The sequence below is a fragment of the Eptesicus fuscus genome, chromosome 3 (assembly GCF_027574615.1).
Source record: "Eptesicus fuscus isolate TK198812 chromosome 3, DD_ASM_mEF_20220401, whole genome shotgun sequence".
In the NCBI taxonomy this organism is placed as follows: domain Eukaryota; kingdom Metazoa; phylum Chordata; class Mammalia; order Chiroptera; family Vespertilionidae; genus Eptesicus; species Eptesicus fuscus.
This window is the reverse complement of record NC_072475.1, coordinates 111,322,412-111,337,298: the sequence shown is the minus strand read 5'-3', so window position 1 is coordinate 111,337,298 and position 14,887 is coordinate 111,322,412. Positions and strand designations below refer to the sequence as shown.

The window sequence follows — 14,887 nt, the reverse complement described above, 5'->3', positions numbered from 1 at the left end:
ACAACTTACTGTTTTTTAACATTCAATTTACATAAATACATTTATGTGAGAATATATTGTTCTGTAAAACAAAGATAGCAAGTCTTATGAACATAACTTTTAAATTAGTGGTATTTTAATGTAATGTGCTTCTGAGATGAGATCTGAACTGGGGTATGTTACCACCAGTGCTATAGGATGTAATTTATGTGACTTTAAACTATATATGTTTGCTTTATACAATGGGTGCTATACTTCTACATAAATAAAATTTTTGTAATATGTTTAAAAATTCCTTAGTGTTTCTGAAATTATGAGTTACTATAGGGATGTACAATATTGGTTTATTACATTATTTCACAAATATATTATTTTCTAAGTTTATTACCGAAATATTTCATGATTTGAACATTTTTTGTTCAATTTTTTTATTAAGGTATTACATATGGGTCCATATCTCTCTATTGTCCCCCACCCCACTCCCAAACATACCCTCACCCCCCAGGGTCTTGTGATCATTGGTTATGCTTATATGAATGCACACAAATCCTTCGGTTGATCTTTTACCTCCCCGCCTCCCCAGCCTTCCCGCTGTAATTTGACAGTCTGTTCAATGATTCTCTGCCTCTGTATCTATCTTTTTGCTCATCAGGTTATAATGTTCTTTATTATCCATAAATGAGTGAGATCATGTGGTATTTTTCTTTCACTAACTGGCTTATTTCACTTAGCATAATGCTCTCCAGTTCCATCCATGCTGCTGCAAATGGTAAAAGTTCCTTCTTTTTTAAAGCAGCGCAATATTCCATTGTGTAGATGTACCATAGTTTTCTAAAACACTCATCTGCTGATGGACACTTGGGCTGTTTTCAAATCTTACCTATTGTAAATTGTGCTGCTATGACCATTGGAGTGCATATATCCTTTCTGATTGGTGTTTCTAGTTTCTTGGGATATATTCCTAGAAGTGGGATTGCTAGGTCAAATGGGAGTTCCATTTTTAGTTTTTTGAGGAAACTCCATACTGTTCTCCACAGTGGCTGCACCAGTCTGCATTCCCACCAGCAGTGCAAAAGGGTTCCTTTTTCTACACATCCTCACCAGCACTTGTCCTTTGTTGATTTGTTGATGATAGCCATTCTGACAGGTGTGAGATGATACCTCATTGTCGTTTTGATTTGCATCTCTCAGATGATTAGTGACTTTGAGCATGTTTTCATATGTCTCTTGGCCTTCCTATGTCCTCTTTCGAAAAGTTTCTATTTAGATCTGTTGCCCATTTTTTGATTGGGTTGTTTATCTTCCTTTTGTTAAGTTCTATGAGTTCCCTGTAAATGTTGGAGATTAAACCCTTATCGGAGATAACATTGGCAAATGTGTTCTCAAATGCAGTGGGCTTTCTTGTTGTTTTGTTGATGGTTTCTTTTGCTGTGCAGAAGCTTTTTATTTTCATGTAGTCCCATTTGTTTATTTTCTCTTTAGTTTCTATTGCCCTAGGAGCTGTATCGGTGAAGATATTGCTTCGGCATATGTCTGAGATTTTGCTGCCTGTGGATTCCTCTAATATTTTAAGGTTTTCCCGTCTTGCATTTAAGTCCTTTATCCAATTTGAGTTTCTTTTTGTGTATGGTGTAAGTTGGTGGTCTAGTATTATTTTTTTGAATGTATCTGTCTAATTTTCCCAACACCATTTATTGAAGAGACTGTCTTGACTCGGTTGTATGCTCTTGCCTCCTTTGTCAAATATTAATTGAGCATAGTAGTTTGGGTTGATTTCTGGGTTCTCTATTCTATTCCATTGGTCTATATGTCTGTTCTTATGCCAGTACCAGGCAGTTTTGAGAAGAGTGACTTTGTAATACAGCTTCATATCTGGTATTGAGATCCCTCCTACATTGCTCTTCTTTCTCAGGATTGCTGCAGCTATTCGAGGTCTTTTTTTTATTCCAGATGAATTTTTGGATAGTTCATTCTAGGTCTGTGAAATATGCCGTTGGTATTTTAATGGGGAGAGCATTGAATCTATAGATTGCTTTGGGTAGTATGGACATTTTAATGATGTTGATTCTACCAATCCATGAACACTGTATGCTCTTCCATCTATTTATGTCTTCCTCTATCTCTTTTTTCAATGTCCTGTAGTTTTCTGAGTAGAGGTCTTTTATCTCCTTAGTTAAGTTTATTCCTAGGAATCTTAATTTTTTTGGTGTGATGGTAAATGGGATTGTTTTCTTAGTCTCTTTTTCTGAAAGTTCACTGCTGGTGTATAGAAATGCCATAGATTTCTTGGCATTAATTTTGTATCCTACTACATTGCCAAATTCGTTTATTTATTCTAGTAGTTTTTTTGATGGAGTCTTTAGGGTTTTCAATGTACAGTATCATGTCATCTGTGAATAAGGACAATTTTACTTCTTCTTTTCCAATTTGGATACCCTTTATTTCTTCTTCTTGTCTGATTGCTGTGGCTAGCACTTCCAGTACTATGTTGAACAGGAGTGGTGAAAGTGGGCATCCCTGTCTTGTTCCTGTTCTTAGGGGAAATGGTTTTAGTTTTTGCCCATTAAGTATGATGTTGGCTGTAGGTTTGTCATATAAGGCTTTTATTATGTTGAGGTATGATCCCTCTATTCCCACTTTGCTCAGCGTTTTTATCAGAAAAGGGTGTTGGATTTTATCAAATACCTTTTCTGCATCAATTGATATGATTATGTTATTTTTGTCTCTCACTTTTTTTATGTGATGTATCACATTTATTGCTTTGCAGATATTGTACCATCCTTGCATCCCTGAGATAAATCCCACTTGGACATGGTATATGATTTTTCTAATGTAATGCTGTATCTGCTTTGCTAGAATTTTGTTGAGGATTTTAGTATCTATATTCATCAGGGATATTGGCCTGTAATTATCTTTCTTTGTAGTGTCTTTATCTGGTTTTGGGATTAGGGTAATGCTGGCTTCATAGAGAGAGCTTGGAAATGTGCCTTCCTCTTGAATTTTTTGGAATAGACTGAGAAGGATTGGTTTTAGTTCTTCTTTGAATGTTCGGTAAAACTCTCCTTTGAAGGCATCTTGTCCAGGGTTTTTGTTTGCTGGAAGCTTTTTGATTACTCTTTCAATTTCATCAGTCATTATCAGCCTATTCAGGTTTTTTGAATCTTCCTGATTGAATTTTGGAAGCTTGTATTTTTCTAAAAATGTGTCCATTTCGTCGAGGTTGTCCAGTTTGTTGGAGTAGAATTGTTCATAGCATTTTTTTACAATCCTTTTTATATCTGTGGGGTCAGTTGTTACATCCCCTCTTTCATTTCTGATTTTTTTTATTTGGGCCCTCTCTCTTTGTTTCTTGGTGAGCCTGAATAGAGGTTCACCAATCTTATTTATCCTTTAAAAGAACCAGCTCTTGGTTTCATTGTTCTTATGTATTGTTTTTTTGGTCTTTGTCATTTATTTCTGCTCTGTTCTTTATTATCTTCTTCCTTCTGGTTACTGTGGGCTTTTCTTGTTGTTCTCTTTCTAGTTCTTTAAGTTGCAAGGTTAGATAACTTATTACCATTTTTTCTTGTTTTTTGAGGTAGGCCTGTAGAGCTATGAACTTTCCTCTCAGGACTGCTTTCATTGTGTCCCTATGATTTTGGATTGTTGTTTTTTCATTGTCATTCCTTTCCACGATGTTTTTAATTTCTTCTTTGATCTCTTTGGTAACCCAATCATTATTTAATAGCATGTTATTTCAGCCTCCAAGTGTTTGATTTTTTTTTTCATTGTCTTAATTGTAGTTGATTTCTAGTTTTATGCCATTATGGTCTGAGAAGATGCTTGTTATGATTTCTATCTTCTTGAATTTGAAGAGACTTTGCTTGTGTCCTAATATTTGGTCTATCTTTGAAAATGTTCCATGTGCCCTGGCAAAGAATGTATATTATGTACCTTGGGGGTGAAATGTTCTGAAGGTTTCAATTAAGTCCATCTGATCTAGTGAGTCATTTAGGATTGCTGTTTCTTTGCTGATTTTTTGTTTAGAGGATTTGTCCAGTTTGGTGTCAATGGGGTATTTAAGTCCCCATACTATGTTTGTATTGCTATCGATCTCTCCCTTGATATCTTGTAGAAGTTGTTTTATGTGTTTGGGTGCTCCTGTATTGGGTGCATATATGTTTACCACAGTGATATCTTCTTGTTGAATTGCTCCTTTTAGTATTATGAAGTGGCTTTCCTTATCTCTTGTTATGGCCTTTACTTTGAGGTCTATTTTGTCAGATATAAGTATTGCAATCCCAGATTTTTTCTCATTTCCATTTGCCTGAAAAAATTTTTTCCATCCTTTTATTGTCAGTCTGTGTGAATCCTTTGTTTTGAGGTGCATCTCTTGCAGACAGCATATATATGGGTCACTTTTTCTCATCCATTCAGCTACCCTATGTCTTTTGATTGGAGCATTTAGTCCATTTACGTTTAATGTTATTATTGATAAGTACTTGTTTGTCATCATTTTTATTCTTAATGTTTGTGTTCCTTCTTGCCTTTCTGTTTATTCTTTTTACAGCAGTCCCTTTAGCATTTCTTGGATTGCTGGCTTGGTGGTAATAAAATCTCTTAGTCCTTTTTTGTCTGTGAAGCTCCTGATTCAACCTTCAATTTTGAATGATAGCCTTGCTGGGTATAGTATTCTTGGATTCAGTCCCTTGCTTTGCATCACTTTGTATATTTCATTCCATTCCCTTCTGGCCTGGTGTGTTTCTGTTAAAATATCTGTTGATATTCTAATGGGAGATCCCTTGTAGGTAACTTTTTATCTCTCTCTGGCAGCCTTTAAGATTCTTACTTTGTCACTGATGTTTGCCAATTTAATTATGATGTGTCTTGGTGTTGGTGTTTTGGGTTCATCTTGTTTGGGGCTCTATGTGCTTCTTGGACTTGCATGGTATTTTTCTTGCCAATATCAGGAGTTTACTGTCATAATTTCCTCAAACAGACTTTCTATTCCTTGTTCAGTTTTCTCTCCTTCTATTATACGGATGTTGTTTGGTTTTGCATTGTCCCAATGCTCCCTTAGGCTCTACCCTTGCTTTTTAAGTTTTCTTTCCAGTTGTTGCTGTATTTGTGTGTTTTTCCTACCTTGTCTTCTAATTCGCTGATGCAGTCCTCAGGCTCTTCTAGTCTACTCGTTAAGACTTCCATTGTGTTCTTTATTGCAGCTATGTCATTCATCATCTCCTCTTGGTTCCTTTTCATGTTGGTGACATTCTCATTCAGCTCCTTATAATTCTCATTGAGTTGTGTGTATTTGTCAACCAGCCATTTGAGCATCCTTATAACTATTACTCTGAATTCTTTCTCTGACATGTTGCTTGCCTCTATTTCATTTAATTCCCTTTCTGGTGATTCCTCCTTTTCTTTCATTTTGTGATTGTTCTTTTGTCTTCCCATTTTTTTTGCTGTAACATTTTAATTATTTCTGTTTCTTAGATCCAACAGCTTCACTACCTAGGTTCTTTTGGGGGTGGTACTAGAGGTGCAATCTCTCAGGTCTCCTGGGCTTGGTGATCTAGTGGAGCTCTCTACTTGGGCTATTTGGGTTCTCTTGATGTAGGTGGATCTTGAATGTTAGTTTCTTATTCATGGTTAATTCTTGTCATGGGTTGGAAATGTGACTCATCCCCAGCTTCGTTGTGCACACTTTTTTGGATGTGATTGTGGTTCTGGCTCTTGTGGAAAAGGTTGTCTGAGGTCTCACTGGTATGTTATCACTGTGGGTTCCCAGAGTCCACAGCCTGCAAGGAAGGGGTCTCAGGGCCTGAGGCTCAGGTACTGTGACTTTGGCCAGTGTGGTGTGGCTCCTGCTGGATTAGCATCACTCTGAAACTCAGTGTTAGGGGCACTGAGCCCATGACAGTGGGGGCTGGATGTCTCGTAGTCTCTGGTTGAGACAGTGGGACTCTGGCCAATGTGGTTTCCCTCTCTGAATCATGAGGGCATTCAGGATCCTGTGGCTGGGGATGTCAGAATCTCAGGGTCTGTGGTTGAAATAATGTGACCTTGTCCAGTGGGGCAAGTCCTCAGTAATTCACCGATCTGTCCAGAGGTAAGCAGCTGGGAGAGGGATGTCATGGATCCTACTGAGGGAGCCATGCGCCCCTGGTTGGAGAGGCACATGCCCAGTGGCAGCACACAGAGGGGCCCAGGTGCCTTCTGCTGGGGCAGTGGGCTCAGGGGGCGTATGTGCCAGAACAGCACTACCATGGAGACTGGATGCCAGCAGCCGGGCTTCTGCCTTGTGGCCAATACAAGAAGCACCTGGGAGCCTCCTGCCAGGGCAGTGGGCTCAGGGGGCTTGCACACTGGATCGGTGTGACTGCAGTGATTGGAGGTCAGCAGCTGAGGAGTGGGAAGTCTGAGTTTCTGCTGCGAGGCCTTGAGCCTTTGGTTGGATACAAGTGCACCTAGAGGCAGCTCACCCAGGAGTCGCCTGCTGGGGCAGTGTCCTCAGGTGGCCTGCGTGCTGAAACCTCACGATACGGTGTCTGATGTCTGTGGGTAGGCAGCTGGGAAGAGGAAAGTCCAAATTTCTACTGCTGGTGCTGTGCACCCTTGTTTGGTTATGAGCATGCTGATCTGGGGATCAAGGAGGCACCCAGGAGCTGCCTATAGGGGGAGCAGGCTCAGTAGGCCTATGTGCTGGAAAGGCGCAACTACAGTGTCCAGAGGTCAGAAGCCAGGGAGGGGCATGTCCCAATTTTTGCTGCCTTGTGCCCTTGGTTGAAATTGCGCATGCCCAGCGGAGGCTCACAGAGGCATTCAGGAGCCATCTGTTGGGGTGGTGGGGCTCAGGAGGCCTGCACACTGAAAAAGCACAACTGTGGTACCTGGAGGTCAGCAGCTGTGAATTGGGTAGACTCAGTTTTTGCTGCTGTGCCCTTGATTGAATTTGCATCTGCCCAGTGGTGGCTCATAGAGGTACCCCAAGGCTGTTTTCCAGGACTGTGCACTCAGAGAGGCCCTTGAGCTGAAGCTGTGTGACTGAGGTGTCTCTGGGTAGGCTGCCAGGTTTGGGGTAAATCCGAATTTCTACTACTGGGGGCCTTGTGCCCTTGGTTGGGTTTGTGTGCACCCAGTGCAGCTCATAGAGGCACCCAGGAGCCATTTGCTGGGGAGGTACACTCAGTGTGGCCCTAGCATTGAAGCTGCGTGATCAAGGAGTCTGTGGGCAGGTATCCGGAAAAGGGGGACTCAGAATTTCTATTGCTGGGGCAGTGAGCCCTTGTTTGGATAAGAGTGTGCCCAGCAGGGGCTCACAGAGGCATCCAAGAGCTGCCTTTGCAGCCTTGGGCTCAGGAGGCCTGTGCGCTGGCAAAGTGCAACTGTGGTTTCCAGAGGTTGGCAGCTGTGAAGTGGGGAAACTGTTTTTGCTGCTGTGCCCTTGGTTGAATTTGCGCACACCCAGTGGTGGCTCACCGGGTATCTTGGGGCCGATTGCCAGGGCGGTGCACTCAGAGAGGCCCATGCACTGAAGCCGTATGACTGAGGTGTCTGTGGGAAGGCAGCTGGGAGTGGGGGAAGTCCAAATTTCTACTGCGGGGGACCTTATGCCCTTGGTTGGATTCGCTCACACCCAAGGGTGGCGCACTCAGGCACTCAGAGGGCCCCTGGCACTGAAGCCACGCAACTGAGATGACTGTGGGCAGGTATCCAGGAAGGAGGAATCCAGAGTTTCTACTGCCCAGGCAGTGGGCCCTTGTTTGGGTAAGAGTGTGCTCCATGGCAGCATCCACTAGCGGCCTGTGGAGTGGTGGGTTCAGGCAGTCTGTGCACTTGAAAAGTATGACTATGGCACTAGAGAAGCAAGACTGTGGTGTGAGGAGTTAAGCTGCTGAGGAGGGGGAAGTTGCACTTACTGCTGTGGAAGCATGCACCCTTGGAGGTGGAGGTCCCAGGGTCTGTGGTTCTGAGTGTGGGGCAGTAGGATTTTGCCTGGAGTGGCTGCCGGGTTACAGGCAGTGTCCAAGGTCTGTCTAAGTGGTGGTACTGATGAGTTCCTAGAAGAGTCAGCTCTCCCCTTCAAGATGGCATGGACTCCATGCCCATGCCTGAGTCCCACAGTCTGGGGAGTGCCCGCAGCAGTGGTAGTCTCTCCCTGTCCAAGAGAGCCTGGTCTGCCAGTCCCTGCTGCTCTCGCCGGATTTAACTGTCCCTTACTCACTCACACACATACCATGCACATCCACACACTCTCCTTTCACCCCCTCACTCACTCACACACTCTCCCTCACCTCCATCCTGCGTGCCGCCATCTTCCTCCAATCGGGAGAGGAACCCATGATTTGAACATTTAAAATAATTTAATTATGTTGCAACAAATCAGGATCTAAGCAAAAACTTCCTTCATTTTGTCTGTCATACCTCAAAATCCACATCACCAAAACAGCCACATGTTGCACAAGGACCAACAATTTTCAAAATATCTTCTTTGTTTGCATTTTGTATTGTGAATTTAGGCAGAAATGGGTCCCACTTCTGTGCAACATAACCAACTATAGTACCAGGAGGAGCTTGGATTTCTAACTGTAAGAAGAGATAATAATAAAATAAGATTTTCTAAGGTTATTGTATTTTAATTTTATTGTAATGTAAATTTACTTCTAAACAATATACTTTTATGAAATTATTTTCACATTACACAAGTCATTTTAAATATCTGGTTCTAAGGAGCAAAGCAGTGTTTATTCATATTTTATAGAAACAAATATACTTATTGTATAGATATATGTTTGGTATTATGCACTAAAAGTTCATGTCTTTGATCTTATTTCCTAAAAAGAACCTAACCCAGAACTGTCTTTCAAACCTGGGACACTGTATTCTTTGCCATTTTTGTTCCTATTACAGCAGTTGGTCAAGCATGGAAAGTTGTTTCCCATGAGGGCCCTAATATCTATTCCCTTTCAGTTGTTGCCACAACACACATTTATTTTTAATCCTCTTATCAATTATTAAGTATGCATATTTCTTCTCTTCAGATTGTCAACTTCCAGCTCCTCTGTGTCCTATTATAAGTAAATGTTTCTGCAGAGTTCAGTTATTATACACCTATATCATCACTGTTTAACTTTTTCCAAAGTGTTAAAAATGAGCAATTATTGCATTTCCCAAATAAAATCCTTTGTATAATAAGCTGAAAGTGGGTACAAAAATGAAAATTGTTTGCTTTTAAATCCAACTACCTCTCCATCATTAGATCTCATTCTGTCTTTTCTTATTTATTAAGTTAATAGTCTTATGTACATGTCTATAGTGTTTTTGCATAGACAAAAGTAGTTTCAACAAGACTGCTTAGAATTACATACAATTGTTCTGGGAAAACTTTCAAAGTTATTGGTTTGATTATGACAAAAATTTTAAAATTATTAATGGGTATCAAGGTGCAACTTATGTTTAATTTATGTGATAATGACTACTATAAAAATAAAACATCAATTATCAGAAATATTCTGTGATTATACTGACTATACCATGTTGGGACATATTAGATCTTAAATATCCTCAGTAGGAGGATAGAAATTCTTGGGTTCATGTATAAGTACCTTTGCTATCTTATCATTTAGCCAGGTGATTAGCTATAAATAGTTGGAGAATTAATTGGAGAATAAACTTCCCTAATTCTTCTTCTTTCATTAATCTTTATTTCTATTGTGCTAAATAGAGAATTTATACACTACTTTATTAAGACACATAGGCTTGAATAAGAACACCTGGATCAAGTCCCATTTATGATATTTTCTAGATATGTGACCATAGGTAAATCATCTTCAGTTTCTAAGCACCAGTTTGCTCAACTGCAAAATGTGGAGAGTAAAACCTATTCTTTCTAGCTCATAGAAATGTCATGATACTAAAGATGTCTAAGTAAGTAAATTTTTTTTATCACCTGCATTATGTCAATAAAAGCTATTATTACAGGTCCACTAAAGGGTAATGGAATCTATTATATCTATATATATAAAGAGCCAGGGTCAAAACATCCAAAATGACTGAAGGCTCCACCAAATGCCATCAGACCCTGCTTCTCTCTCTGGGCCTCACCAGCAGCCAGGCCTATCTCTCTCTCTTTCCCAAAGGTCAGCAGTTCAGTCTACTCGCCAGCAGCCTGGAGCGGCTGCCAATCAGCCCCGTCTCAATGATCAGGACCGGATATAGGTCCGGAGATGCTGACTGGCATAGAAACTGACCAATCAGAACCAAATCTGGGTGAATTGCGAGGAGCCAATGACTTCCTAGGAGGCAGAGCTTTTGATGCTGACTGGCATAGAAATAGACCAATCAGAACCTATTCTGGGTGAACTGCGAAGGCAAAACCTAAGGTGGGGGCTAAGAAGGAGTTTTAAGGGCAAAAGCTTTTAGTGTAAGGTGTGAGAAAATGATTAAGTTTTTTAATGACCGGTTTGGCAGTATATTGCATATGGCTGGTTATCAGTCCAGATATAGGGATTATGTGTTTTTCTCTGCCAAGAGCATCTCCTCCTGCTGAAAAAGGCTTTCCCTAACCCCCATTTAACCAATTCTATCCTATATAATCTATCTATACTAATAAAAGGGTAATATGCTAATTAGACCAGATCGACCGGCCATCTTCCAGACATCCAACTTCCTTCTGGACAAAGCCATGGTGGTGGGGGCTGAGGCAGAGGCAGTTAGGGGCAATCAGGCCAGCAGGAGAGGGCAGTTGGGGGCACTATCAGGCTGGTAGGGGAGGGCAGTTAGGGGTGATCAGTTAGGCAGGCAGGGGAGGGCAGTTAGGGGTGATCAGGCAGGCAGGCAGAGGCAGTTAGGGGCAATCAGGCAGGCAGGGGGGCAAGGTAGGGGCAATCAGGCTGGCAGGAGGCAAGGTAGGGGTGATCAGGCCAGCAGGCAGAGGCAGTTAGGGGTGATCAGACAGGCAGGCAGAGGGGTTAGGCGCAATCAGGCAGGCAGGCAGGCAAGTGGTTAAGATCCAGTTGTCCTGGATTGCGAGTGGGATCCCAGATGGAAAGCATGCAGGTCGGGCTGAGGAACCCCCCTCCATGCATGAATTTCGTGCATCAGGCCTCTAGTATTGAAATAAAATAATTGAATGATTCCTTCTAGAACAATAACATTGTTTTTTCCAAACCTTGATGTTTGTCATAAATGAGAGCATGCAATGTGACATCTGTACTAAATAATATTATCTAAGCAAGAGAAACCACCTTAGAAGAGTTCAGTATCACTTAACACTTCCTGAATTTTGCTACAGTGAGAGAAGACAAAGGGACAAAGGGTAGATTTGCTTAATGGTGGAACTCATCCTCCTATCTAATAAAAGAGTAATATGCAAATTGGCCATCACTCCAACACACAAGATGTCCACCTCCATGTGGTCAAAGATGGCCGCCCCCATGTGGACACAAGGTGGCCGCCAACCAGATGGATGGCAGGGGAGGGCAATTAGGGGTGACTGGGCCAGCAGAGGAGGGCAGTTGGGGGGGGGGGACCAGGCCTGCAGGGGAGGGCAGTAGGGGGGAACCAGGCCTGCAGGGGAGGGCAGTTGGGGGGGACCCAGACCTGCAGAGGAGTGCAGTTGGGGGTACCAGGCCCACAGGAGAGGGCTGTTTGGGGGGGACCAGGCCAGCAGGAGAGGACAGTTAGGGGTGACCAGGCTGGCAGGGGAGGATAGTTAGGGGCAATCAGGCTGGCAGGGGAGCAGTTAGGCATCGATCAGGCTGGCAGGGGAGTGGTTAGGGGGTGATCAGGCTGGCAGGCAGGCGAGCGGTTTGGAGCCAGAGTTCTGGATTGTGAGAGGGATGTCCCAGATTGGAGAGGGTGCAGGCTGGGCTGAGGGACACAAACTCCACCCCTGTGCATGAATTTCATGCACCGGGCCTCTTGTAGACTATATACAATTAAATGCTATTAAAAAGAGTCAGGAAGGTATGTCTCATTTACATGATGCATGAGCTGTCTTCACCAATTAAGATCACAGAAGCCACTATCATTTTTGGTTGGAAAGGGAAAAGAAATTAGTGAATTACCAAATTTTCAAGGTGTTCTGATTCTAAAGGAGTGATGTACTAATCCAAACAATTAAAAGGTTAATTGTCCCATAGTTCCAGATGAATGCCATTTTTAAAAGAAATATTTGCTAATCTTTTCAAATGTAGAAGGGAAAAGCACACCAGAGCCAGTGACTGACCTCTTGTAGGTAGCAAGGGCACCAGCAGCTGTCACACCTCAAGGGCCTGTTTACTGTAATCACCTCTCGACCCGAGTTGTCCGTGATCCTCAGAGTGCAAGATCGAAGTGTGGAACAGAAAGTACGATTGAAGCAGATACTTTCCTCCACGGCAAAGTATATTCTTTGCCCCAAGCTGTTTTTAATCTCATATTTGTTCACAGTTTCAGTGCCAAGTATCACTGACGGAACAAAAAAGAAAATTCATCAAAATAATGCTGTGCTTAGTATCATGCCTTTAAATGAAAAACAAACATAGTGACAGATTATTTATTAATAATATTGTACCTTCTTTATGCAAATCTACATCCATGCTCTAAAACTTGAGGATTATCCATGAAAGTTAAAGTAAACTCTGAGAACAGAGCTGTGTGCTGAATACATTTTTATTCTAGATAAATGCTCTACTTGGAAACATGCACTACCACTTTCAACTAGGAAAGCAATGCTGTCAACAAGAACCAAATGCTGTACTCAAATAATAATTTGGTCATTAGTATGAAATTTATTGGGACAACTCATATGATACTAAGAATTTTGTCTAAAATCTATGTCTGGCAATATATGTACAGCTGTATGTTATCCTGTTATCTATTTCAATTTTGACATATCTTAGAAATAATATAATATGTTAAGAAGAAAAAGTACTCAAGTAATTTGCAAGTTAGTCATACTCGTAAATTTGTTTATTGTTAAATAATTTGCCCATTTGATTAATCACCAATGAAATCTTAAAACAGTGGAATTTTGTTTTGATGAATTTTTTTAAAATTTAGTCTCAAACTTGATTTTCATTTCTGGAATTATTAACAAAAAATAAAAGTATTAGCAACCAGGGAAATTATCACATTTAAAAAAAATCATTTTAAGATTAAAAATAATGCTAGATTTCTAATGGCTTATCACCAAAGACTTGGATAGTTTTATGCTTTTAGGTTTATTTTCATCAGCCTAATAATTTTACTTTCAATGTTTATTTTTAAAAAATAAAATAGTGCTATTTTTAAAACAGCTATTCTAAACATTTAACTTTATCCTTTATAAAATATTTAGATATATAGGAACTTCTGAAACCTGAAATATTTTCCACAACTTTAATAGTAGAGGATACACTTACTTCCAAGAAGCTCCACCTGCTGGTGCACAATGATCAGGTCTAACTGTGAGGGCAACAGGACAGGGAAACATTACATCACAACACTGAAAACTTGTGGGGATATTCTTCTTCTTTTTTTATTTTTATTTTTTATTTGAGAAGCATATTTATTTTCACAAAAAAAGACCAAGAAACATGAAAATTGGCTATTTGTTTAAAAACTCAAAAAATATTCCACTTTATATGTTTTAAAGTTTATACAACTGGTCAAAAAAAACAAAAACAAAAAACTAACTGATTCAGGAATTGTAATCCCGCTATAAACACCTTAAAAAAACAGAAAAAAATATATGAATATGTTCTTTTCAGATATTTGAAAACAGTCCTTACAGGACTGTGATACCTAAGAGAAGGAAAAAAATGAAGTAAATCTTACAACTGTCCTATATTACTGCAGGAGTCTGTTTCCCAGCCCCAGCAAAGGCTGTGTAAAACCAGAGTCTAATAATCTCGTAGAGTTGAAGAGACAGCTTTTGGAATTCAGATAGGCTAAAGTAGCTATACTATTTTTTCTTTTGTGATTTTTATCTTTTCTTTCTTTTTTGTTTTTTATTGATTAAGGTAGTACATATGTGTCATTATCCCCCCATTCCCTCCCACTCCCCACTCATTCCCTCACACCCCTGGTGTTTGTGTCCATTGGTTAGGCTTATATGCATGCATACAACTCATTTGCTTGATCTCTCCCCTTTACCCTTACCCTTCCCTACTTTCCTCTGAGGTTTGACAGTCTGATCGATGCCTCTCTGTCTCTGGATCTGTTTTTGTTCATCAGTTTATGTTGCTCATTATATTTTGTGGGGATATTCTTAACCTGTTTACTAGGCTACATAAAATTAGGTCTAACTGTTAAAGGTAACATGAAGGCCATGAAACATTATATCACAACATTTTGAAGACTTTTGGAGATATTGTCAGCCTGTTTACTAGAGTATATGAAATTAGATGATTTTCATGTTCTCTATTATCAAAACAATTAAATACAACTCACATTTATTTTATTTACTTATTTATTTTTAAATATATATTTTTAATGATTTCAGAGAGGAAAGAAGAGGGAGAGAGAGATAGAAACATCAATGTCGAGACTCATTGATTGGCTGCCTCCTAAACTCCCCCTACTGAGCCTCAAGCCCACAACTTGGACATATACCCTGGCCTGAAATCGAACCATAACCTCCTGGTTCATAGGTCGATATTCAACCACTAAGCCATACTGGTCAGGCACAACTCACATTTTATATTAAAAAAGAAAGTAAAATGTTTTTTGTTTAAGTGAAAATAAAAAATTGCAAGAACCTTGAAGATTCCAAGGCAGATTTGCCCAGAATATAAATAGCAACTATGCTTAACTATGCTCTCTTTCTGTGGTAATGGATAAAAGAGTACCTATTAAAATCAATACTTTGAGAAGATTTTTAAACAATCTCTATGAATAATAATCCATATGATGTTTTAAAAGTTGATTCCTCCTTCTTTTTATAAAATAATGAAATAAAACAACA

At 40.2% G+C, this 14,887-nt stretch overlaps 1 protein-coding gene across 1 annotated transcript in view; it reads right to left on the bottom strand.

The window, feature by feature from the left end:
• The window catches only part of PLSCR5 (phospholipid scramblase family member 5), a 73,091-nt gene that overhangs the window by 27,805 nt on the left and 30,399 nt on the right, over positions 1 to 14,887 (bottom strand). The window contains exons 3-5 of the mRNA XM_054710375.1: positions 13,344 to 13,386; positions 12,188 to 12,408; positions 8,383 to 8,544 (exon numbers count right to left, since the gene is read on the bottom strand). Of these exons, the coding sequence (XP_054566350.1) occupies positions 8,383 to 8,544; positions 12,188 to 12,408; positions 13,344 to 13,386 (426 nt within the window). The remainder of the gene's footprint in view (positions 1 to 8,382; positions 8,545 to 12,187; positions 12,409 to 13,343; positions 13,387 to 14,887) is intronic.